Raw genomic sequence first — 27,485 nt, 5'->3', positions numbered from 1 at the left:
GTTTGTCTGTTGTGCCTTGTTTACTTGTTATTCTGTCTCCTATCACACATTTCTTGCACAATAATAATAATTTAAAAAAAAACACATCCCCCGTCACAAACAAAGAATCAAACACAAGTATAATCAAAATGATCTTAAGAATGTAGAACTTGAGAGTTGTAAAATCCTTGAGTTTCCACCTTGAAGCTCTCTACCTCCCTTAGCTCATGTTAACAGCCCTGTTGACATCTCTATGGTGTTAGCTTGACATCTCTGTAGTGTTAGCTTAGCCATGGTTTAAACATTTCTTCTCTTCTTCTGTTGTTACCTGGGTGATCCTGCTCAGAGGCGGAAAAAGGACCGATTGGATTTCCTGTAATTGTATTGAGGAGTGTTCGGCAGAGAAAACAGAGACTAATGGCAGGCTGTCCATGACTCTGTTGAGCCAGGCTTTGGTGGCTTTTGTACAAGGCTTCCCTCTGGATGTTAATGCTCTCCACTGGGGAGCTTGGCATTGTGTTGGGACTCTCCTGACAGAGAGATTATGTTAGACAATGGGCGTCTTCTACGTCATAGAGTGAAGGTTGTTCTCACAATTACACAACAAAACATTGTTTTTTATTTCTTAAAATGTAAGGTCTGAATTTATTTGGGGGGGGCCACCTTGTTTTCCCACAATACAATTGTTTAGACAAGTCCAGGCAAGTGTATGTGAAATTTCAGGGTGAGGAAGTTAAAAGCTTTATGACACCAGCCAAAAAATTACAGCTTAACACAATAATAAAAACTTAAAAACTTACTAAATGCTGCAAAGTGCTCTGCATGGTGGATTAAGATGAGATCAGACTGAGTCCTGGCTGTAAGATGGGACTGGATCTGATCCTGTCTTGATGTTGGGTCTTTGTTTAGATAGATAGATAGATAGATAGATGGATGGATGGATGGATGGATGGATGGATGGATGGATGGATGGATGGATGGATGGATGGATGGATAGATAGATAGATAGATAGATAGATAGATAGATAGATAGATAGATAGATAGATAGATAGATAGATAGATAGATAGATAGATAGATAGATAGATAGATAGATAGCTTACTGTAAAACTGGCTGCAACCTGCTGCCTGCTGCTCCAAATAATTTACACGTCATCAACAAAACAACCTCTTTCATATTTCCATCTTTCCAGACCGAGTTTGAGACAGACTACTGTAATGTGTGTGATTCAAAATGTCTGCTCATTGGTTCTTCTACTAACATGCTAATAGAAAGCCTTCTTCCTCTCTCAGTTCTGTACAGCAGCTTTGGAGCACAGCGCATCAGCGGTCAGAGAGCTGGCTGTGCACATCATTCTGTCCATGTACCAGCAGCACAGAGCCTCCGTCCTCAGCTACCTTCCATCAAACGAAGCTGCAGCACGGAAGAACTTCCTGTACAAAACCCTCTTTGACGGCTTCGCCAAGATTGACGGAAAGCTGGTTGAAACTCAGGCAAGACGTTTTATTTTCTTACCTACCTGCAAACAACTCAGACATAGACATCAAATATTCCTCCCCACATTCTTAGCATCCTATTGCAGAGTCGAGGGCTTGGTTCACACCAATGTTTCTTTGAGATTGTCGTCACAGATTGAGCATCTGGTAGATGGACCAGGAGACGTGGTAGTCAAAAGCACACACTTAGAAGAGTCTAGACTTATATAATGTAGTGTCCTTTATAAGCTAAAGGGAACAAGGAAAGGAGACAGGTTATCATGTTACATACACAGTAAAAAGCCTTGCCTGTTTCCTGACTGTCTGATTTATTGTTATCATTGCATGTCTCAGATTTTTTCAACAATGAATACAGACAAAGAGTTTCACTCCTTTCAAATTCTTTATGTGAATGTCATATGAGTTGCTGTATCTCATTAGAATTAGATCTGATAAAATAAAGATTCAAAATCATAAAAGCTTGGGCGCAGGTGACCTAGCGCAGAGGTTCCCAAACTTTTCAGCCCGCGACCCCCAAAATATAGGTGCCAAAGACTCACGACCCCCACTGTCCCTCAAAGTGATTTAATGTGTCTTCATTTAGCTGGTCTGCAGAAAATGACCCTACCTATATGATCATGTGTCTGTGTTTCCCATGCTGTTATGAATGAACCTGCTGCTACTGATGCTTTTGATAATTCACTGTTCACTAACCCTAAACTTAGGAGTCACCTGGAAACAAAGAAAGGCAGAAAACTCACTACATTTTATATTTTCAAGGTTTTACTTCAAGGTTAACCTCCCACCGCGAGAATTAAAGCCCATGTGGAAGTGTTAAAAACTGCAGTTCTCTAGGCTGGCTGTAGAAACACCAGAAACCACATACACACCAATACAAAGAAGACGATCTTTACAGCAGATATAAACATGTTTACAGCCTGGTACAAATTTTTGTTAGGTCGAGTTCAGCACATCTAATATGGCTCTGTAGCTTTTGTGGATATTTGTTTACTATAATGGGTAAAATGTACTATATTTAGACCCCTTTTAAAAAAGAACATTCTGGAAGACATCTCATGACCCCCTATTTGTGTCTCACGACTCCTTACAGGGTCCTGACCCACACTTTGGTAATACCTGGCCTAGCGGTCTAAGCGTATATACAGTAGGGCAAAAAAGTATGTAGTCAGCCACTGATTTTGCAAGTTCTCCTACCTAGAAAGATGAGAGAGGTCTGTAATTTTCATCAGAGGTACACTTCAACTATGAGAAACAAAATGAGAAAAACAATCCATGAAATCACATTGTAGGATTTTTAAAGAATTTATTTGTAAATGATGGTGGAAAATAAGTATTTGGTCAATAACAAAAGTTCAACTCAATACTTTGTAACATAACCTTTGTTGGTAATGACAGAGGTCAAACGTTTCCTGTAAGTCTTCACCAGGTTTGCACACTGTAGCTGGTATTTTGGCCCATTCCTCCATGCAGATCTCCTCTAGAGCAGTGATGTTTTGGGGCTGTTGCTGGGCAACACGGACTTTCAACTCCCTCCACAAATTTTCTATGGGGTTGAGGTCTGGAGACTGGCTAGTCCACTCCAGGACCTTGAAATGCTTTTTACGGAGCCACTCCTTCGTTGCCCGAGCGGTGTGTTTGGGATCATTGTCATGCTGGAAGACCCAGCCACGTTCCATCTTCAATGCTCTCACTGATGGAAGGAGGTTTTGGCTTAAAATCTCACGATACATGGCCCCGTTCATTCTTCCCTTAACACGGATCAGTCGTCCTGTCCCCTTTGCAGAAAAACAGCCCCAAAGCATGAGGTTTCCACCCCCATGCTTCACAGTAGGTCTGGTGTTCTTGGGATGCAACTCAGCATTCTTCTTCCTCCAAACACGACGAGTTGAGTTTTTACCAAAAAGTTCTATTTTGGTTTCATGTGACCACATGATATTCTCCCAATCCTCTTCTGGATCATCCATATGCTCTCTGGCAAACTTCAGACGGGCCTGGACATGTACTGGCTTAAGCAGGGGGACACGCCTGGCGCTGCAGGATTTGAGTCCCTCTCGGCGTAGTGTGTTACTGATGGTAGCCTTTGTTACTTTGGTCCCAGCTCTCTGCAGGTCATTCATCAGGTCCCTCCGTGTCGTTCTCATGATCATTTTGACCCCACAGGATGAGATCTTGCGTGGGGCCCAGATCGAGGGAGATTATCAATGGTCTTGTATGTCTTCCATTTTCTTACAATTGCTCCCACAGTTGATTTATTCACACCAACCTGCTTGCCTATTGTAGATTCACTCTTCCCAGCCTGGTGCAGGTCCACAATTTTCTTCCTGGTGTCCTTGGACAGCTCTTTGGTCTTGGCCATGGTTGAGTTTGGAGTCTGAGTGTTTGAGGCTGTGGACAGGTGTCTTTGTACAGATAACCAGTTCAAACAGGTTCCATTAATACAGGTAACGAGTGGAGGACAGAAGAGCTTCTTAAAGATGAAGTTACAGGTCTGTGAGAGACAGAAATCTTGCTTGTTTGTGGGTGACCAAATACTTATTTTCCACCATAATTTACAAATAAATTCTTTAAAAATCCTACAATGTGATTTCCTGGATTGTTTTTTCTCATTTTGTCTCTCATAGTTGAAGTGTACCTCTGATGAAAATTACAGACCTCTCTCATCTTTCTAAGTGGGAGAACTTGCAAAATACTTTTTTGCCCCACTGTATATACAGAGACTATAGTCCTGGTTGCAGAGGTCACTGGTTCAACTTCTGGACGCGACCATTTGCTGCATGTCTTCCCCCGCACTCTACTCTCCATGTTTCCTGTCATATTTCTTACCGTGGTGTCTTCATAAGAGGAAGAACTATGAAAACAGCTATGATGTGTTTTGAACACAACATGAAGTGTGAGCACACCTGCATTGATCCCAAAGTTCTTATAGATCCACTGTCTGTGGTCAAACCAGGAGTAGCTGTGTTTCTGTTGTGTCACAGGGCATCTGAAATGTCTTATTTCTACTCAGAGGAAACTGGGCCGGGAGGAAAGGAGAGGAATCAGAGGAGCAACATGCCTTCAAAGAAGTCTCAGCTGATGGACTTCCTCTGATTAAATATCAGTCACAGATGGATGCCAGAGTGAATCTGACTTCACCAAAACTTAACATCGACAGAATTCAATACCAGAGAAAAGAGAAATACAATCACTATGGGTTCCATGAAACAGATCATGATAATGTGTCAAGATTACTAAGAGAGCTGTGTGTAAAAGGGCTGAAAAACAGCAACAGACCTGCCTCAGTTTTTCATATCAACCCGAGTGAACCACAGAAAGCACTTGTTGTTAACCACAAATCCATCCAGAGTGCAAGTTGCTTTCAGAAGCTCTTATGAAGAAGTTTTGTTGTACCACAAAGCTTGTGATTCACCCAGTGACTAAGCTGATTCTCTTACTGGCACCTCTAAGAAACCCAGCGTTCCCATTACATAATGGTGTGCTTTTGAGAAGTGCTCAATCGCTGCAAAGCCTGGCCATGCGTTCATCTACCAAAGTAACAGCCAAGATGACCACACCATGCCACTGCGGCCCCAAGAGTCTCATTTACATTGGCATAGCATTGAGCTCTGCCACTTCCAAAGACAGAAGTAATAGAGTTAGAGCTGGCATGGTGAGATCTGATGGAAGCAAACACAGAGGGAAAGAAAGTGTAACTCTGAGGTTTCTGTTGTGTCATGTTTCACCCAGACTTCGAAGAAAGGCGCTCAGGAGGAGGGAGAGAAAGAGAAGGCAGAGATCCACTCTCTTCAGGAGCAGCTGGCGGCCTTGAAAGAGATCACAGTAGGTGGAGCAGTTATTAGCCTGTCATTACATCACTTCTTGTTACGGCTTCTAAAAAGTCACTAGAGGAGCTTCCAAGTGTGATAGCGCCTCAGCGTATTTGACACTGTGTTGTGTGCTCATGCTTCTCTGTGTCTCTGTGAAGGAGAGAGAGGAGGGAAGCACCAAAGAGCAGCTGCCGAAGAAAGAGGCTCCCAAAGTTGAAAAAGGGTCCCACAAAGCTGGCAGAGCGGGTACGTACGGGTTTGAAGAGAGAGTTACAGATAAACACAGCTCACCATTAAAAGTAAGAGATCCTGTCACCAAAACATCCTTCTTCCACCTCCGCAACATTGCACGCTTCAGATCCTCTCTCTGCTCCTCATACATACCTTCATAGCCTCCAGACTCCACTTACGGCCTTCCCTCCACTGACCTCCGAAAACTCCAACATGTCCAGAACTCAGCTGCCTGGTTACTCACCCACTCCTGCACCAGAACCCACTCATTCAGCACCTCCACTGGCTCCCCATACAGCACCGAATCCACTTCAAGATCCTGCTTAAAGTCCTCAATAACCCCCCCCCCCCCCCCCTCCATACCTGACCCACCTCCTCAAATGCCACTCCCCATCTCGCCGCCTCAGATCATCAGATGCCAACCTCCTGCCCCCCATCACCAAGACCAAGCACCACACCTTGGGGGACAGAGCCTTCAATCCTTTAAAAACCACCTCAACACCTTCCTGTTCAAAAAAACATACAACACATAACCTCTACTCCCGCCTCATGTCTGTCTTTGTTCTGTTTCATTTATTTGCTTTATTTACTAATCAATTATTATTATTCTATAATTTCAAGCCTCTACTAAAGTGTCCCAGAACATGGCGACAGAAAGCAGGGAAGTCCAACGATCCATCAACGATCTTGACAAGTAAGAGACTCTCAAGTAGTGGAGATCTTTAAAACAAAGTCTCTGTTACTCAATGGTACAAAAAGCACGTGTTTTTTGTTTTCTTTGCACTTCTTTGCACTTCTTTTTGCAGCTTGAGTGCTAATTCATGTTTCTGATCTGATCTTTCAGCTTGTGCATATTCTGTGGCAGAAAGGATGAGTCATTCACAGAGGACGGATTGGACCTTCACTACTGGAAGAATTGCCCTATGCTGAGACGCTGCGATGAATGTAGACAGGTAGGCGTTATATGTGGGAGTAGGCGTGATGAAAGTCCAAAAGGCTGGTAGACTTTGTGTACAGCTCTGCGTCGTGTTCACAGGTGGTTGAGATAGCCAGCCTCACAGAGCACCTCCTGGGTGAATGTGAGAGCAGATCCAAGTTCAGCCTGTGTCCACGCTGCTCTGAGGCCGTGGCCACTGAGGACCTGACTCGGCATGTCCAAGGTCCTGCGTGCAACCGTGAGTTCTCAACCTTATTTTTATGTTATTGGACAATTCTTGAAAATATGTTGGGTATGATGAAAGTTTTCATTTCTTTGTTTTGTTTAAAGTAGACGTTTTTTTGTAAACTTTTATTAGACCAGGTATGTGTAAACTGTTCTTAGAGGTCATTTCTTCACCATGTGGCCATCAGACCACCCAGGATGTGTAAGCACATTTAATAAAACAAGAAATCAATGTTCCATATTGATAGAATTGAATACTTTCCTGATGATTGAACTTAATGCAACTTTGTCAATCTGCATATTACCAATATTGTTTGAAGGCAACATAATCAATCAATCAATCTTTATTTGTATAGCACCAAATCTCAACAAACGTTATCTCAAGACTCTTTTACAAACAGAGCAGGTCTAGACCACTCTATGTCAAATTATGAACAGAGACCCAACACCAAGACAGGATAAGACTCAGTCTGACCCCACCTTAATCCACCATGAGCATTGCACCTCACAGTATTTAGCTAGTTACAGCGGAGAGGACAAACTTCCTTTAACAGGCAGAAACCTCGAGCAGGACCAGACTCATGTTAGACAGACATCTGCTGAGACCGAGTTGGGTCTGGAAAGAGGGATAGAGGAGAATAAGAGAGAGAGGGAGAGGTGATAGTGATGAGATGAGTAGTAGTAGCTGTTGCCGCTGGAGTCCAGCACGTCCGTATCAGCTGGAGTCTGGAACGTCCACAGCAGGAGGACGTCTACAGCAGCTCAGAGGAACCTACGAGACAAGGGAGCTCAGGGACTCCAGAAAGGTCTATGGATAGTACCTTTAATGGGGCAGGGAGATTTAAAGGAAGTGATAGGGGGGTTGGGGGGAAGGGGGTGAGATAGGATCCCAGTGTGTCAGTTCCCCCATCAGTCTAAGCCTATAGCAGCATAACTAAGAGCTGGTCCAAGCCTGATCCAGCTCTAACTATACATACTAACTATACAGCTCTACTACTGTCTTGGAGCATCTTCGGTTGCTTCAAATTCTGTACAACCTAACAGCTATGTAGGTCAGGCCTTAGCTTATACAGTCTCAAAATCAATTTTCAACACCACTGTGCAAACAATGATCTCCTGTTGCTCGACTGCAGTCCTCCCCTTGCTGTTTAACACCATATGACACTGTATGCAAACAGACAGACATCAAAGCCTACAGTAGAAAGAGGTGATTCAAAGAGCTGAGCCTTCAGAGGTCTCTATCTACAGACCTTTTATTTTGAATCATACATCAACCTCCTACATTCGACTGTGGGAGGTGCTTATGGTTTATATAAGCGGCTCAGTTTATGAACAGTTATCACCACACACAGTGAGAGCTCACATAAACATGAAAAGCATAATACTGGAATGTGCTTTGTGCTCACAGAGCTACATGGAGTTAAATCCGTCAGTTGTCTCTGTTCTGATTATATACCATGCCCTGTTACCCGTCAGTAGCTCTATCTGAAAGCTGAGATGGCAGTTTTTGATTGACCCTTAGAGTTTCTGTCATTGGATGAAAATTGCGAAGTTGTAACGTGGACCTTACTCTCATGAAAATGTTTAATTCTGCTTCTATTGAGTCTGTTTCATCTTTTTCTATGGTCTTCTGGTTTGGTAGCCTCAGTATTAAAAACAAGAATAAGCTTGTAAAAATCCTCAGGCAGTGCTGCAAGATCACTGGTGCCTCTTTTAATGACTTTGCCACATTTATAAAGTGAGAGCCATCTCCAAGGTGAAGGCCATAGTTATGGACCCCCAACACCCTTTACATAAGGAGTTTCAGATGCTGCCATCTGGGGGGAGGTTCAGTCTTCAGGTGCAGCACCAACAGATATAAACTGTCCTTTACTCCAGGGGTTCCCAAAGTTTTCAGTCTGCGGCCCCTAAAGGGTGCCAAAGATATGCGACCCATATTGTCCCTCCAAGTGAATACATGTTGTTTCATACTTCATTTAGCTGAAAATTAGCCTACCTACATGCACATGTGGCTGCGTTTCCTGTGCTGCCCTAACCCTAACCCTAACCCTAAACTTGGGAGTCTTCTGGCAACGAAGAAAGGCAGAAAACTAATTTAATGTTTTATTTGAAAGGTTGTATTTAAAATGTGCCTACTATTTTTTTGATTTCTTTTACAGTAGTAAAATATGCAATCTTTGGGGCACCGTTGGCCTAGCAGTCTAGGCACACGCCTCATGTATGGAGGCTGTAGCCCTTGTCACTGAGCTCCCCGCATTTCCTCTCTCTCTTCAGCTGTCCTGTCAAATAAAGGCAAAAATGCCCAAAAATATAACTTAAAGCTAGGGTTGGTAGTCACTGAAAACTAGCATGAATTTGAATGTAGCATTTCCTCAGGACTCACTTACTAGGACTTACTTTGAAAAAAAAAAAAGACATATCATGACCCCCCATCGGCTGTTGGTTTCTTGAACAATCTGAAAGCACTGTGATCCATGTGTGGACAATGTGTGCATCGTGTGCGGTGTTGTGTGTGTTGTATTGTTTGTTTTATTGTGTCCCTACACCTGCTTTCCCTAATAATGAAATTCACTGTACCAGGACTTACACTATGTCACGTTCACCAGCCGTATGTCTCCATACATTATTAACATCAGTGAGCTGGCTGTATGACCGTACACAGAAAACTAAAAGTCCCTCTTATCCCTGTCAGTACATTAATTGTAACTTAGATTAGATTGTGTTTACCCTCATGTTTTAAAGTGTTAGTGTCACCTCCTCCACCACAGCAGTGACCTTTCCTGTAATCGTATATAACAGCTGGCTTAACGGTGTCCTGTTTCTTTACAGCCCCCATTTCTGGTAAAGGTTCCAACCACTGTCCTTTGTGTCACAACAACTTCCTGCCCGGAGAGGAGGTGAGGTTCTACACATTACACACTCTCATCTGTACATCCTGTGAAACAATGGTGGGATTATTAGTGATTACAGTTTGATGTACACTACCAGTCAAAAGTTTGGATTGATTGTAAACACTGTAGATTAATACTGAAGACATCCAAACTATGAAAGAACATATATGGAATTATTGAATTTTTAAAAAAGTGTTAAACAAAGCAGAATCTGTTTTATATTTTAGACTCTGTAAAGTAGCCCCCTTTTTCCTTCATGACAGCTTTGCACACTCTTGGTATTCTCTCAGTCTGCTTCATGAAGTGGTCTCCTGGAATGGTTTCTAATGAACATGAGCCTTGTCAAGAGTTCATTTGTAGAATGACTTACCTTCTTAATGTGTTTGAGACCATCAGTTGTGTTGTTCAGAGGTAGGGTTAGTACACAATAGATAGCCCTATTTGACTACTGTTGTAATCCAGATTATGGTAAAACCAGATTATTTCATAGTTTGGATGTCTTCAGTATTAATCTACAATGTTGAAAATAATTGAAATAAATAAAAACCATTGAATGAGAAGGTGTGTCCAAACTTTTGACTGGTAGTGTATATTAGATGGTATACAACTAAAAGCTGCAAGGTGGATCATGTGTTTCCCTTCCTGTGGATTTTTGCTGCAGATTATTTCTTTAATTTCATTGGAGCTACTCTTTTATAAAACAGTTGTTGGAAGTTGTTCAATTATAAAGACACTAGGTCAGTTCTACAGAGCTGCTGTCTTTAAAACATCACAGTAGAATTCATTGAAGGAGAGAAAACTCTTAAATCTGTTTAGGTTTCAAAGACCTTAACTCAGCGAGCCGTCCTAATTTGACTCATCTTTATCAGCACGGAAAGGAAAGAACGTGTAATATAAGGCTTGAGGAACAAACAGGTGGTGAGGTAAAGGACTGCTATTGTTGGCCTCTTAAGACTTCAAAGCAGCCAAAGCCTTTGTTCTTAATAGCTGGTTCATTCATCTCAACATTTAGTAAATGCCATCCCATTCTTCACATTCCTTTGAGTTGTAGAAAAGTGAAGACAAAAGTCTCCCTCTCTAAATAAAGCTGCCTGTATCTTCTTTGTGAAGAACATTTAGAATAATGCTGTTCTTTTGATGCTTATGTGGCTACGCAACCTCTTAAAAAGTACTCTCTGCTCATCCATTACTCTGTGTCAGCCTTCTGTTTGTGTGGTAGAGAAGTTGAAATGGAACAGCAGAGTACGACATTACCAGCCCCACTCAGAGATGTACAAACAGTGTCTCCTTTCACTCGTCTTCCCTTACTTTTCTGTCATTGTGGAGCCTAATGAATCATGCAACCTGTCTTAAAAAGGCCACAAGAGCTACAAGAGTTCCAAAAGTCAGACTGACCAGTGCCTGTTCTATTACAATATGCAGATGGACTCATTTGTATGTTGCCCCAATCCCATATATGCCAGATGCATGGTGGCAATACACTGCCTGTCCAAAACTAAAAGTCGCCCCCTGAATTTAATGGAGCAAATAGGTAAGAGCCTTCCATTGGATAACTACTGCAGTGATGAAGATGTTTCAGCTCCCAACAACTTATTTAACCAAGCTGATAAGGTGAGCAGCTTCTCATTTCTTAAAGCTGGGGATGGTAGTCAGATTTAGATCCACTTTTTGTTATACTGGTTAAAATGATCTTTATGTCCTGATGGTAATCAATACATAATGTGTTCTTAAAAAAGAGGTACAAAAAAAAGCTGCTATCTACAGCCGGAGTAAACCTGGGAAAACACCAACCAATCCCTGCCATCAGGAGCCAAATGATGAAACCAATCAAATCCTGTCCTGCTGTTCTGCCCGCCTCCTGCAGAGCATACATTTCCTGTTTGTTTGTGTTTTTAACTTTCACTATGAGAATGTTTTGGTGTTTTCCTACCGCTGAGTGAGACATGAGTTGACGTAGTGCAAAACACAAACCATGTGCTGAGGACCGGTTTTGAATCAGTCACCATCATATGGTCCTGAATCAGCAGCGCTCGTGCATGTGAGCGGGGGCGTCATTTTGGAGGAGCTCCGAGGGGGGGGGGGGGGGCGGGTTAGACGCAGTCCTGAAGAAATGCTACATTCAAATTCATGCTAGTTTTCTGTGACTGCCAACCCTAGCTTTAAACATCCATGTTGAAAGATATATCCTGTGGTCATGGGAAGGATGTTAATCTGTTTCAGAAGGGTCAGGTTATCAGCCTGCATCAAGCAAAGAAAACAACTCAGCAGATTTGGTAGGGAGCATAAGATTGGACTCTGGAGCAATGGAAGGAGGTCATGACGAGTCCAGATTGACCCTGTTCCAGAGTGACGGGAGCATCAGGGTAAGAAGAGAGGTGGATGAAGTGAGGCACCCATCATGCCTAGTTCCTACCCTACAAGCCTGTGGGGGCGGTGTTATGATCTGGGGTCGCTGCAGTTGGTCAGGTCTAGGTTCAGCAACGCTATCTCCCCAAAGAATGAGGTCAGCTGACTACCTGAGTACTGGACCAGGTCTTTCCATCAATGGAAATTTTCTTCCCTGATGGCACTGGCGTATTCCAAGATGACAAGGCCAGGATTCATCAGGCTCACATTGTGAATGAGAGGTTCAGAGAGCATGAGACATAATTTTAACACATGGATCAGCCACCACAGAGTCCAGACCTCTGCCCCATTGAGACTCTATGGGATGTACTGGAGAAGACTTTACGCAGCGACTCTCCCATCATCAGTACAAGATCTTAGAGGAAAATTAATGCAAGTACTGCTAAAGGCGGAATGAAATATTAGAGTGTGCAACTTTTTTGGACGGGCAGTGTATGTGCGAAATGTCCTGTTCTCCCATGATGCACTCTGGCTGCTTTGCTCTCAGTGATTTAATATTTAGATCAACTGATTGCTAACTTTAGAGTTTACCTCCTTGGTAAGCTTCTTTAAACATGGAGAAACATGGTTGTCATTGTTCTGTATAGTGTGTGACAATTAAACTAATTCCACTTTTATTTAAGCTGGGAAACAAAACAAAGCGATAGCATGTTGAGAGACATCATTATTTACTCAATCATTTCTGATCAGCTTGTCTTAAAGGGACCGGGCTTAGAGTAATGCAGCATCATTGGTGTTTAGCGTTGAATCTTCTACTGCAGACATCCTGAGTTCTGGCGGTTACTGCACATATAATAATAATAACATGTATATAACATAGTAGCCTGTTCTGTTTCTAATAGCTTTTAGCATTACAGTGGCCTTCTTTATTAAAGTAGACCTGTGTTTTTCATGACAGGTAATGAAGTTGGCTGCATTAAATGTCTAATATGCTGTGTTACTGTGCTGATCACAAATATTAACCTGTCGCTTGTTTTGGCAAATAAGGTGTGAAAGAGTTTCCTCATGTCTTTCACATGATCCAACGACCGCAGTGTGATGAGGCTAAGTGAGACCACCTATGCCTGGCTGGTCAGTGTGGAGCTCTTCATTAGTCTATTGATGGTGTCACCACAAACAGGGATACACCTTACAGGTTCATTATGATCATTGGTTTAATCCAGTTAGGGAGCGGCCAAGACATGCATCAAAGAGCAGACAGACATTAGCTAGGGGGATGGTGGGGGGGGTGTGATGTGTATAATGTTAATGAAAATGTTAAACATGTTAGGGAATGTAGCAAATATAGCATATTGAGGAGGGGGTTATAATAGAATATTTAAACTAGAGTGGAGTTGGAGGGGATTTTAGGGAATAGTCAGTTGTCAGAGTCAGTAATAAGATCAATCAATCTTTATTTGTATAGCGCCAAATCACAACAAATGTTCTCCTCAGACTCTTTCCAAACAGAGCAGGTCTAGACCGTACTCTATCTTCTATTATTAACAAAGACCCAACATCAAGACAGGATCAGATCCAGTCCCATCTTACAGACAGGACTCAGTCTGATCTCATCTTAATCCACCATGAGCAGAGCACCTTGCAGCATTTAGCAAGTTACAGTGGCAAGGACAAACTTCCTTTAACAGGCAGAAACCTCCAGCAGGACCAGACTCATGTTAGACACACTTCTGCTTGATGAAGATGAGAGAATGAGACACGCTTTCTTTATTTATAATTCTGAAAGAAATTAGATTAAATCATTTGGTATCATTTATTTATTTATTTGTATTAGGTATTTATTTAAATAATATTTAACATTTGTTATTATTATTTTATTTCATTTTATTTTATTTTATTTTTTAGTTGCTCCATTTTATTTGATTATTTTGGTATTTTCTTTCATTACATAGACTGTAACCCGAAATATTAAACCCTGATGTGACACACTCCAGTATAGTTGGTGGTGTGCACCATTAAAACACTCTACTTTGAGGCTGAGGTTTTTTCCTGTTGAGTCAAGGTTTATTTGATTTTAGTGAATTCATTTCACTAACATTTTGCAGTGACTGCTGCCCTCTGAGACATTTCTTCAGCTTACACCTTTCTGCTTAAACCAATCCTTACAAAGACACCCAAATCCCTGTTTGGTAGAATTACAAGTTGATCCACATCAGGGCATACAAATTCTACATTATGGTGTTACAGTTTCAGTGCTTCACTGTTTAACCATTTCCATTTATTCCAAACAAGCTTGATGTGCAGGGTCAAATGTGAAGGATATTCAGGTTTATGTAGAGTGACACCAACGGTACAACCTTTACTCATTCTTCAGAAATATCAGTTACACTCTGCAGTCTGTTACCTCACACACCTTGAGAAGCAAAGAAAAAACTCCCATAAAGTCACACACTCGCTGTCAGTGCCCTGAGACCCTGTGAAAGACTGCAGTGTTATCAGGAGTGAGGGGCAACCACATGGGCCTTGACTGGACCCACAGTCAGCCTGAGTTGCCCAGATTGAGAAAGTAGTTGGGAGGAAAAAAAAGTCTCACTGAGCTACTTTGTCCCGATTCCAGGCCTGGAAGACTCACCTCATGGGCCGGGAGGGCTGTAAACAAAACTCACGCAGAACTGCGGTGGCGCAGAGAACCCAGCCAGCACAAGGTAAGGCATTCATACACCCCCTGCTCACACTCCACCTCCCCAACGCTCAGTGTGAGAGCTACACAGAGCGCCCATGCTTGTTGGTTAAATTCATGTTGCAGCTTTTCCACGATGGCTTCCTGCCACAGAGCACAAGATGAGGCACATAAAAACAGGGACAGATTTGGAGTCTAGTGTAGTGGCGCTTTATGGATCCATTTTGAGGGATATTTTGCAATCCTGGTCATATTTAGGGAGAGACTAAAACACCGTGCTTCAGCCATGCAACATCACATGAGTTCTGCTTGTATTTGAAGAGGTGCTCTGTACTCTGTTACATAAATATATCATTGCATAACACATCACTACCTGCTTTTGTGACTCAGCACAGATCAGAAGTGCCTGATTGTGGGTTTCTCCATCTTTTTGTCTATCTCATTTAATTTGTGTGAGCTAGTTACTTTAGGACCATCTTTAAGAATATGTTTTAATTTGGCACAGACCTCTCCTCAAACTCAAGAGTGAACTCATTAGATTCCTGTTGCACATCTTGCTCGAACATCCACTTGGATTGTTGTTTTGAAAAAAAATAGGAGCTGCTTTGTTTCAACAAACAGGTCAGCTATCTAAAGGTTACAATGTTACAATGTTACAATGTTACAATGTTACAATGTCATTTAGCAGACACTTTTATCCAAAGCGACGTACATACGAGAACAAGAACAACACAAGCAAAGATCTAGACAAGAGGAAACAAGATCAGTAAGAGTAACAAAGTGCTTCAAGTCCATTTGGGTGCAGGTACTGCCAAGCAGTGTAAAGGCAATGCACAAAAGTAAATAAGGATTTTTTTTTTTTTTTTTTTTCAAAATAAGGAACATCTACAATGAAGCAACCAAACCAATTTAAGACCTTCCATTATCATCATCAACAATTAACATCACCACAATAATGACCAAAGTACCAAGTGCTGGGTCACTCAAGACCTGAACACAGATCCCCAGAGTAGAGCAGGACAGTGTGAGTCAACTGTAGCTGGAAGACATGATCTGCCACTGGGGACAACAGTGGAGAACAGTCTAGCTAAGTGCATAGTGCTTCCTAAAGAGCTGGGTCTTTAGCTGTCTTTTGAAAGTAGAGAGGGACTCTGCAGATCGAATGGAGTTGGCCAATTCATTCCACCATTTAGGAACAACAGAAGAGAAGAGTCCAGCTAGTGATTTTGAGGCCTTGTGTGCTGGAAGCACTAGGCGCTTTTCAGAGGCTGAGCGTAGCGGGCGAGAAGGGCAGTAGACCTGGATGAGGGGTTCCAGGTAAACTGGAGCGGTTTTGGTGACTGCTTTGTAAGTCATGATTAGAGTTTTGTATCTGATGCGAGCTGCAACTGGAAGCCAGTGTAGTGAAATGAGCAGGGGAGTGACATGAGCTGTCTTAGGCTGGTTGAAGACCAGACATGCTGCTGCATTCTGGATCATTTGCAGAGGTTTAACTGTGCATGCAGGGAGGCCTGCCAGTAGAGAGTTGCAGTAGTCAATGCGTGACATTACAAGAGCTTGAACCAGGAGCTGTGTTGCGTGTTCTGTCAGGTAGGGTCTGATCCTCTAAGGTCAAACGGCTCATGAGGAAATGTGTATATTTCAAGGGTTCATGGTGGTGAGCTGCTCAGATTCTATCATATTTTTGCTCAGGATTAATTTAGCCTATGAATAAAGACATCAACAGTAGTCCCTCATTTGTTTTTGCTGTATTAACTAGAGCAGTGGTTCCCAAACTTTTCAGCCCGCGACCCCCGAAATACAGATGCCAAGGACTCATGACCCCCACTGTCCCTCAAAGTGATTTAATGTGTCTTCATTTAGCTGGTCTGCAGAAAATGACCCTACCTATATGAGCATGTGTCTGTGTTTCCTGTGCTGTTATGAATTAACCCAAATTTGGGAGTCATCTGGAGAAAAGAAAGGCAGAAAACTCATTACATTTTATATTTCAAGGTTTTATTCTAAGGTTATTTACTATTTTTGTGGATATTTTTTACTATTATGGGTAAAATGTATTATTTTTAGATAACTTAAAAAAAATTCTGGAAGACATCTCGCGACCCCCCATTGGGTCCCGACCCTCACTTTGGGAACCACTGGTCTAGAGAATAGTCTTCTATAACAGGGGTTCCCAAACTTTTTAGCCCACAACCCCCATAATGTCAGTTCCAGAGACTGCAGACCCTCCATTGTCCTGGGGTGGTTCCATGTTCCTCGGAGTGGCATGCAAGAACAAGAAGGCCAATCCAAAAACCTTCATATCTGTTATTTCACTGAATAAACGCTACAGGACGCATCATTTCCTCAGGGGTCATACGGCAGCAAAGTCAAGAAGAAAATCTATCTAGAAAATGTATCTCAAATTTAGCAACATTTTCTTGTATGTTTACAACAATGGATAAAACATGCAATTTTAGATCAATCTAAATTTTGATTATGTTTTTGAAGCCATATCGTGACCCCCCCCCCCCCCCCCCCCCCCCCCCCCCCCCCCCCCATCAGTGTATCGCGACCCCTCAGGGGGTCCCGACCCTCATTTTGGGAACCTTTCTTCTATAATTTTTACTGACTTGCTTTTATCTGATTTCACCCTTTTAATTGCATTTTAATTCAACTTAATTCATTAGATTTAATCAATTAATTAATGATGTGCTCTCATCAATTAAGTTAATGTATTTGTTCCCTCTGATTCCTTTTATCTGTCTTACTTATTTACTATTTTATCTATTTATTAATTCATCATTGATTCATGGATCCAACCAATTGATAGATGACCCACTCTACCCTCTGAGCCACGATGTGATGTCATCTTCTTTTTCCTTTTTTACCTCTAAGCAGTAAGAATGGTTTAATGGTCTACTGTTGCATCACTTTGTTCTGTTTCATTTGCATTTATTCTTTTAACCTTTACCGTTGTGTTTTGTTTTTGCATTGTGTGAACTTTCCACACTTCCTTCTGTCTGTTAAAGGTTTATTATGTCCTCCTCCTTAGTTTCTCCCATGTCTGTCGCGGCACTTTGTAAACATTGTTTTTCAAAGGTGCTTTATTAATACAAGTTATTATTACTATTAATACTATTCTCATGTTCAAATGCTACCAATTAGTAAGTACATATGATTATAGTCAGGGTGTTCTTTATGTCAGGCTAAGTGACCCCTGTCAGAACCCCTTGTTGTTTACCTTTGCCTGTGTGTAATCTCATGTAAATCCTGACTGCAGGATTTGTAAAGTAGCATTCAAAAGAGTCCGACTTGTTTTCCGTTGAAGAAATGACCTGTGAGATTCTTCTTTCGGTGACTAAGACATTCTTCTTCTTCCTCTAGTGGACAGACGAGTTAACAGCTGACTTTAGATTCAAGTTGTTTGAGATGTGAAGTGAGTGCAGAACAGACTCCAAAGAGGACCTCTCTGGGTCTGCAGCCATACGATGCTGACGTCATGAAACCTCCCTGTGTGCACATGCAACTCGAGTAATGCAGGCGGCTTTGTTTGGTCGTAAACACTCAACATAAAGCGCCCTTTGTTCCCTCTGATGCAGGTATACCAGAGGTTTACTGTAAAGATGTCTTTATGTGTGCGTTCGTTTCTGTGTGTCCAGGCCGAGCAGTTGGCGGAGCGAAGATGAAACAGGCGTGGTCAGCAGGGGCCAGACCCAGGCCCATGGGCAGGGGTAGCAGGATCCCAGCCCTGGCACCCATAGCCAGAGGACATACTCCAGGGAAGACCCCATCCCCCAACTCTAGAGGAGGAAACTAACAGACATCCCTGAAGTAATCCTCCTCGCTCTCATGTTTCCAGGTCCCATGCTCCTTCAAATCAGCACCTTGAGCTAGGTGAACGGACACATCTACTGAGAAGATGTCTAACATATTATCACAGCATAACAGAGTAAAGCCTTTAAAAACAAGATGCTGGTAAATCCACTTGTTGAAACTCTCTGGTGTTGGTCAGTGAAGAGAGACAGCTGGACTCACCGATGTTAGGAAGCCTCTGTATGACCGGCCTCTGGCATCACACACCTGCCAGGCTACATGAGCACGCTGAGTCCGCTGATATCTCCTTACAGGATTCTCCGTTTTGAGGTTCTAATTTTACAAAGTGACGTCTCAAACCTCCAAAGTGACAAAATGTGCTGCTTAAAGGGATTGTTCATCGGTTTTTATTCTACTTCCACAAGACTGATAAAAGAAAACAGAGGTCATGAATGTATTTCTCATCAAACCCTGTTTATTTGGTAAATATCAATGTCTTACAAACAGCTTCAGTTTGCTTAGAGTTTGGTTTGTAGATTCCTGTAAATGTGACCCTCAGATATCATCACGGCTCTTTGCCACTCTTGATAAAACTACTTCAGAACCGCAGAAGACGTCAAACAACAGGCTGGTAAACTAACCTGAACGTATGAAATTTTAATTTGTGTTCCCTTTAAATCTGCACAGCTATCCAAAGGGACGTTTCCTGTTACAACACAAAAAAGCAGTTTCTGTTGAATTCAGTCTGAATCAGAATCTCCTCTGTAAGAAAAACTCAAATGTGTGATGATTTGAAACTTTGAACAGGATCAGTCAGGCTCAGGAAGTTCTCATAGATCACCAGAGTAGTTTCTTTAACTGAGGATGTACTAGAACACACTGAGGTGCAGCTGCCAGATGACTTTCCTTCCTTTGAAACACTCCAGCAGATAATCTGAAAGCCATCCACAGACCTGAACGTACAGCAGCTTTAATGTCAGATGTCTTTCGCCTTCTGTTTACACATTCATTACACGTAGTAAGGAAGGAAGTAGGAGTTTGCCAAAGAGATGATGCTTCATGCTGATATTTCAGTAAGCTATAGGAACTTTTCCTTTAACTTTTGCTGCTTAATGACAATCTTAACTAAATAGCATATTATAATAGGCTGAAGTAAGAGAGACAGAAAAGACCATTTCACTTACTGAAGTTGTGAAAGTGTGGAGAAATGACCGTATAGAAGAATGTACTGTAGACAGAAGAATTGATACATCACCTGTTTGTAAGTCTACGTGATCTCTGCTGAACACGACTGAGCCCCACAGATCTTAAAGCACTTTAGTGGCTTTAAATGTTTGTTTTTGTTTGAGGAACTCTGATAATATCTCAAAGGATTTATAGTTGAAGCCATAAATGAATCACTTAAGTTGTACTACAGTGTTATGACAATGTTGATTGTAATATGTTTATCTAGCGCCGAGAAGAACAGAAACATCTGAACAGTCTGAGGAGGATTTTAAACATGAAGTCATATTTAAAGATGTAAACTTATTAATGATTTCAAATCTTTATTAATCTTTGTGTGTGGAGAAACATGTGCACACGTGTATAACAGAAAAGAAGAAGAATTTGTAACTACCCAATGGTTATTGGCTGTGACGTGATTCTGCATTGAAGACCATCAACAGTAGATACTTCAGTGCACATTAGTCAGTATTTTGTGAAGAATACCTTTGCCATAAAATAGATATTTTTGTCTGTAAAGTATTTGTATTTGTTTAAATAAAGCTATATTAGGCTGAACTTTGGATTGGTTTCTGATTTATTCCAGTAAATGGTATCTGTGGTGAGCAGCTCCATTAGCACTTTATCATCATCATCATCATCATCATCATCATCATCATCATCATCATCATCATCAGGGAGCATCAGGGAGTTGAAGCTAATTCTCTAAAATAACAAAAACACTGAAAACTTATTCCAGATATTTACCAATCATGTGCTTTTTTTTTTTTTTTTTTACAGCTGTTTACATACATGAATTTAATTTTGCAATATTCATCCACTCTAAGGTACGGGAGAGGATTAGGGACACTGAAAAAAATAATAATTAAGGTCCCAATATATTTTTTTTATTATTATTATATTATTATTATATTATTTTATTATTATTATTATTTAGTTTTTCTCAAAATTCTGATTTTAATCTCAGAAATCTGAATTTAATCCCAGAATTCTCACTTTTTTCTCAGAAATCTGAATTTAATCCCAGAATTCTCACTTTAATCTCAGGATTCTAACTTTAATCTCAGGATTCTAACTTTAATCTCAGAATTCTAACTTTAATCTCAGGATTCTCACTTTAATCTCAGAGTTCTCACTTTAATCTCAGAATTCTAACTTTAATGTCAGAATTCTAACTTTAATCTCAGAATTCTCACTTTAATCTCACTTTAATCTCAGAATTCTCACTTTAATCTCACTTTAATCTCAGAATTCTCACTTTAATCTCAGAATTCTCACTTTAATCTGACTTTAATCTCAGAATTCTCACTTTAACCTCCAAATTCTCACTTTAATCTCAGAATTCTCACTTTAATCTCAGAATTCTCACTTTAATCTCACTTTAATCTCAGAGTTCTCACTTTAATCTCAGAATTCTCACTTTAATCTCACTTTAATCTCAGAATTCTCACTTTAATCTCAGAATTCTCTTTGATCTCAGAATTCTTTAATCTCAGAATTCTCACTTTAATCTGACTTTAATCTCAGAATTCTCACTTTAACCTCCAAATTCTCACTTTAATCTCAGAATTCTCACTTTAATCTCACTTTAATCTCAGAATTCTCACTTTAATCTCACTTTAATCTCAGAGTTCTCACTTTAATCTCAGAATTCTCACTTTAATCTCACTTTAATCTCAGAATTCTCACTTTAATCTCAGAATTCTCTTTGATCTCAGAATTCTTTAATCTCAGAATTCTCACTTTAATCTCAGAATTCTGACTATTTTCTCAAAACAATAATAATAAAAAAAAAACATATTGGACCTTAATTATTTATTTCAGTGGCCCTAATCCTCTCCCGTTCTTTAGAAAGTTTAGAGAGTGCTCCATGTTTGATTATAGAGTACCATAATAACATCTTCATTATTACTGCCCTTAGATTCCCCCTTTTAGGCCTGCACCTGTATTCATATCCACAAAATTCAAATGAATTAAAAGAGAGCGAATGAGCAAGAGATTGACTCAAAATAAATCAAGTAGTTCGATTTTCAAAAATGTGAAGACTGATGTTTTTGACCTCAAAGTCTCCTTGGATGGTGAAAACTGTAACCCTGTCATCATAACATTAACTATTTCAAATGAACACATGAATGTGGAAAGTCCCGCCTTTTTATGCCTGCATAAATATTCCTACCCTCACAAACATGTCCATCTCCACCGGAGCTCAGGTTAACACAGCAGAGTGATTCAACTCTCATTTCAAATGGCACCAAGAATCAGAAACAGACACTCTCCTTGGATGGTTGCACCACATATAGTGATGTGGAACTGACCCACTAAATGAAAGGTAAGGCAGGCCGTGTGGAATCATTCTTTCATTTGACACAGAAATTGCTTTCCTGCATTAGAGGGAGCTACACAGTATAAACATAGCATTGAGAATCAAATGTATACTGAATTAAATATTGAATGAATGAAAATAAACTTTATATTAATCACAGTTATGAGGTGACATAGCCACACTTTCTCCACTATATGACCCAGCAGAATCATTCATGAAATGTAAGGATCATCAGTTCAAATAAAAGTCTTCTGTAAGTCCCAGCTCAGCTCAGCTCAGGTAAGTCTGATTGAGTCAGTTTACACTGACGATCATAATAAAGAGGTCCTTTTGGCGCAGACCAGGGCCTCATTGTGCACCACGCTCCACATCCGGAGCAGCTCCTGCGCGCTCAGTTTATGCACCACGATGAGGTTTTTATAAAAGCACGGCTCGTTGTTCATGGGGCTCACCCTCCTTCTAGTGATGCCGAATGTCCTGAAACCTGGATGCATCTCTGGGGACAAGTGAAGCTTCTGCAGGCACATCCCCAAAAACACATCGTCAATAGGGTACAACTCCAAGTCCTCCGAGACCACAAAGAGTCTCCTGGCCAGCTGGGAGGACATGAGAAACCCCCCACCGCCCACATAAGGAGGATACGGCTTATCGAAGAGCTCTTTGGGGATGTAGTATTTGCTCTGTCGGTTACGAATGGGGATTGCCTTTGAGATGGTGTCTCCCACAAACACGTCTGCCTCTTTCTGATCCTCCACCTTGAAGCCGATGAGCTCCAGCAGGTTGTGCGTGTTCACAAACACATCATCGTCTCCTTTGAATATGAATTGAACACCAGAGCAGTAAATGTCGAACCACTTGAGGAAGTTGACCTCTTTCAGGGTCAGGTTAAAGAAGGTGTCCATGAAGTCCCACTGAAGGATGTCCCCATAGATCCGGTCCTCATACTCAATCAGTTTTTGGAGGTTCTTGGTGTCTTTGCCAGTTGTAGGGCTCCCTAATAGAAATAGAGTTTTGATTTTCTTCCCATCCACCGTGCGCTCTTGGCCCCAGGTTTTACGCACAGCCTCGCGCCGGTCGTGCTGCTCGATAACGGACTTGACCACCATGAGGAGGTGCGCCTCTCCAGCCGCGCATTTCTCTGGATGGTTAATGCGCATGGGGAAGTACCTGCAGTGTCTGTGCAGAACAAACTGGTGAAATCTGGGGTCCAAGCGCTTGAACCAGTCCTTGGTCCTGACAGACGCGTCCTCGCTGCAGTTCAGAACCTGTGCGTCCCAGGAAGCCGGAGTCCTGTTGGAGACCCGTTGCGCATCTAAATCGTTGTTAAGCACCGGAGAGTCTGAGCTCTTTGGATTATTCTTCGCGGTTCCCTTCTTGAATGAGAAACAGTCGGAGCCGCACCAGCCCGCATCCCGAACATGTTTGACTCCCACCCCGTCCTTCTCTGCCAGCTTCAGCTTGTGGATCATGAGGAAAGAGGCAAAGACGAGAGACAGACTCAGCAGGGGTTTCAGCAAACCGACTCGCTTTCTTCTGAAAAAGTGATCCATGACTCTCACAGAGACCCTCACAGACTGTACCGTTTGCCTTCATAGTGTTCAAAAAAAGTGCATCCAGGTAGGATCAAACACCGCCATCCATGCTCTACTGGACCCCAGAGGTCGCGTCCTCGACTGTGTGAGCGCGCGCACACTGAGGTGGTCCCGGTGCCTCTTCTGCCCATGACGGCACTTATAGAGTCATGCATTGACACACAACTGATGCAGGGTCCATGTCCTCAGGGCTCCTTACTGATCTCTGTCTGTACACAAACCAACTGGAGTCTCTCTCTCTCTCTCTCTCTCTCTCTCTCTCTCTCTCTCTCTCTCTCTCTCTCTCTCTCTCTCTCTCTCTCTGCCCCCTTTTGCCCCATCCCCCTCACAAATGATCTCCTCCTCCTAACGATCCACCCTGTTCAGGTTTCCCACCTCTTACACATACCAGGTGTCCACCACCATGCCATTAGAGGCAGACTGTTTTCTACTGTCCAGGACTTTTGAAAAACAGATCACCGATTGGTTGGCTTATGAATTTATTTCAATCATCTTAATGAAGTAGAGCCGACACAGCATTTCATATCTAACAAGAATAACAATGAAAGGATGAAAAGTAAAACACAACAAACTCAAGGTTTTCAGCACTTTAACATTCAGCACAACCCAAACAGTACACACATAGGCTACTCATTGGGGAGGAATATGGACATGACAAGTCAAATATTACTGCAAAACCTTAGTTTGAGACTTTTATGGAATATTTAACCATTCTATTTTATGCATGAAATCACTAAGAGTCACTTCCATAGAGACATCCTAGTAAATACAGCTCCTCTCAGGAATTCAAGCTTCAAATAATTAAACAGTGCTTTATGGAAAGCTTAATATGCATAATGTTCCCTTGTTTCTGCACTGCTCTGCACAGCTTGTAGGCTGTTTTTAAAAAGTTCACATGACTTTTTTTTTGCTTATTGAGTTAGATAACAGACATTTGGAGAAGCCACATACTATCAAAAAACGAATTTAATATCTTGATGAAAAAGGTTTCCATGTTTCTTGTTAAAACCACAAATTTACATGGATGTTTGTTTTGTCTTATGGAAAGGATCAGCTAAGTCATTTAGTATTTTTTTAACCAATTTGTGATGTTGATTATAAAAAACATTATTTGGGTGGAGGCTTCAAATAAGCTCTCTGAGTTTTCTGCCTCTTCCTGCACTGTACATTATGTATCTTTTTTTCTTGTGTATTTTTTTAAATTGTGCAAATAAATAAACATAAAGACATACACATAAAGTCCAATCATTTGAAATTGTATCCAGACTGAGGTTTGTTTATTGGAAGTGTCAGACCAGTGCAGGGTTTGTGTTTTTTCATACCAAATAATATATATATTATATTTTATTCCTCAAAGGGAGCTAAAGTGTCATGTCTGAACAGCAGGAAATGTTAGAGCACAACTGTAATCACAGTCTATAGCTCAGCCTCTGGCGCCCTCTAGAGGACATTTCAAACATGATCATTTTCCGTCCCCACCCTGTCTGTCGGTGGGACGGTCCATCACACGGAGCTGTAAAGCTGTTAGATTGATATTGGAACTTAAAGCGGGCCTATAAAGATTGTTTCCGTTTATTCTTTCTCCAGCAGACACAATCTATTGTGGACCAGTCCTTATTTGTCAGGAGAAAAAACAAAAAGGAAACTTGTGTTGAGCTAACAGCTAGTCGGTCCTCGGGCGTGAAGGCGGAAATGGGTGAATTGGCCTTCAAAATAAAAGTCGGAAACGAGTTATTTAAATTTTTTATTTTTTAATTATTATTTTTATTTTTTAATAACGTGTTGCTCAACAATATAAGACGGGTGAGAGACATGACCATACCATACACAATATACAAAACAAAGTGAAAGACAAGACAAGTGAACATTTCAGAGAGTGATGTGTGCCTCTCTGTGCGTGTGTGTGTGCGTGTGCGTGTGTGTGTGTTTGTGTGAGTGTGTGGGTGTGTGTCTCTTTGTATGTTTAATTGTATCAAATAAGAGTAGTTTGAGATAAACTGGGTGGGAGAAGGTAGTGAAAACAAATTAATGGAGACACCAAACATTAAATAATTGTAATAATAGATAAATATATAATAAATAAATAAATAAATAAATGAATAAATAATAATAATATAAAATAAAAGAAGAGGGAAACTGGTTCAGTGGGCAAGTAAGAAATTGAGTTAGTATAAATAAAGAGATATAATACTACAACTACTACTACTAACAATATTAATAATATTAATATTAATATTACAAATATTAATATTAATAAGAATAAGAAAAAGAATAATAATAGTAATTAGTTTGGAAATGGGTGACTTTGCCTTCAAAATAAAAGCATGTCAACTCTGGGAACGTGAACACAGGAGCACAAAGTTAAAAGGTGGCCAGATAATAGTTGATATCTCAAGATAAATAATCAATAACTGAAAATTCTAATTAATATAATCAATGAAATAGATGGCTGGCATGTTCATGTGCATTGGCTAAATAATAATTATAATTATAATAATAATAATAATAATAATAATAATAATAATAATAATAATAATAATATATTTTATTTAAAAGCGCCTTTCTTAACACTCAAGGCTACTTTACAAAAAGATTAAAACACAATAAAATAAAATAACACGATGTAATAAATAAGAAAATAAGCAAAGAAAAGTAACAGCAAGTTAAAAATGAAGCACTGGAAATTAAACAGAGAATGCAGACTGAAACAGATGGGTTAAGTTTTGATTTGAAGAGGGGTAGAGAGTCAATATTTCTGATGTCAAGCATGAACTTCTAGTAAAGATGATGGAGGCATAGAGATAAACGCTTTCCACATAACTCAGGGGACTCGGGATGCAGGTCTACTGAAGACCGCTGGACATGTCTGCATTTTACATAATTGCTCTAAAACAGGTGTGCCAAACATATGGCCCGTGGGCCAAAACTGGCCCGCCAGAGGTTTTCTTCCTGCAGTGGTCAGACTATATAACCAATAATATATTTATAGATATGTTTGTATATATATACTGTATACATGTGTGTAAGATGTGCTTATTTTGTACCTCTTTAATTTTAACTTTTTAATAATTGTTACTTTATAGGCTCTTGTTTGCTTTATATATTTCTTTTGCACTTTGTCTACTTTGCTACTGTGACACTTGAATTTCCCCGTTGTGGGACGAGTAAAGGAGTCTCTTATTTCAGATTTGTTCTCTGGGGGTCGCATACAGTCATAGTCTTTTTTGAACGACGCTCCGGGAGAATATTTGCAGATGGCATAATCCCCTGGAAATTTAGACTTTTTAGAGCACTTCAAGGTCCAATCAACACTAAAGTTTTCGTGTATGTAAGCTTGTAACAGCAGGAGTGGTGGATCCACCTTTTTCGAGAGGAGCCACATATCATGCGCATCCTTACCATACATGGGCGTATGTCATAGGTGCGCTCCATCACTACTAACACTAGCACTACACCCCCTCATACAACACTGTCCAGCAAGCAAACTGTTCATGCTGGAGCTGGGGGGTCCATGATAGTCCACTTTACCTTCTTCATTGTTATAATATCTGTTGTTTTGCAGTAAACATTACACACTGTGTCAGGTGACTGAGTAACCTGTGTGTTTGGTGTGTCTGCAGAAGGTTTCAGGGCTTACAGAGTAAAATATTTGGCCCCACTATGAGACTCATCATAGAGAAAAATAAAACAGCTGTTTTTATAAAAAAAATATAGTTCATTAAATGTGAACATTTTCAGAATGTACTTTTTTTGCACTAAAACAAAGGGACACATTTTGAGTTGTCCTTCTCTATAGGTTATTATGTTCTGATTTTACTGGTCTGGCCCACTTCAGATCAACTTGTGCTGAATGTGGCCCCTGAACTGAAATGAGTTTGACACCCCTGATCTAAAAGTGGAGGAAGTCCTTCTGACCGCTGATTGAACCCTGAACCTCACCATGCGGAAGTACAGCAGCAC

General features: G+C 40.9%; 2 protein-coding genes across 7 annotated transcripts in view; one reads left to right on the top strand and one right to left on the bottom strand.

Moving 5' to 3' along the window:
- cep104 (centrosomal protein 104) overlaps positions 1-20,168 on the top strand; it is a 48,803-nt gene extending 28,635 nt beyond the window's left edge. For all 6 annotated transcript variants that reach the window (XM_034696502.1, XM_034696500.1, XM_034696503.1 and 3 more), the window contains 9 exons: positions 1,272-1,472; positions 5,202-5,294; positions 5,440-5,527; positions 6,134-6,206; positions 6,357-6,465; positions 6,549-6,687; positions 9,504-9,571; positions 14,529-14,616; positions 18,233-20,168. In XM_034696502.1, coding sequence (XP_034552393.1) covers positions 1,272-1,472; positions 5,202-5,294; positions 5,440-5,527; positions 6,134-6,206; positions 6,357-6,465; positions 6,549-6,687; positions 9,504-9,571; positions 14,529-14,616; positions 18,233-18,390 — 1,017 coding nt within the window. In that variant the 3' untranslated portion in view covers positions 18,391-20,168. The remainder of the gene's footprint in view (positions 1-1,271; positions 1,473-5,201; positions 5,295-5,439; positions 5,528-6,133; positions 6,207-6,356; positions 6,466-6,548; positions 6,688-9,503; positions 9,572-14,528; positions 14,617-18,232) is intronic.
- A 1,276-nt stretch (positions 20,169-21,444) lies between these two features.
- Positions 21,445-23,680, bottom strand: b3gnt7l (UDP-GlcNAc:betaGal beta-1,3-N-acetylglucosaminyltransferase 7, like). The gene has a single exon (XM_034696403.1). The coding sequence runs from the start codon at positions 23,481-23,483 to the stop codon at positions 22,245-22,247; it is 1,239 nt and encodes a 412-aa protein (XP_034552294.1). The 5' UTR covers positions 23,484-23,680; the 3' UTR covers positions 21,445-22,244.
- Positions 23,681-27,485: the final 3,805 nt, after the last annotated feature.

Source organism: Notolabrus celidotus, chromosome 11 (genome assembly GCF_009762535.1).
Source record: "Notolabrus celidotus isolate fNotCel1 chromosome 11, fNotCel1.pri, whole genome shotgun sequence".
In the NCBI taxonomy this organism is placed as follows: Eukaryota; Metazoa; Chordata; class Actinopteri; order Labriformes; family Labridae; genus Notolabrus; species Notolabrus celidotus.
This window is presented reverse-complemented; position numbering and strand designations above follow the sequence as displayed.

Coding starts and splice junctions, on each gene's coding strand:
- b3gnt7l (XM_034696403.1), bottom strand. CDS start 23,483: ATGGATCACTTTTTCAGAAGAAAGCGAGTCGGTTTGCTGAAACCCCTG.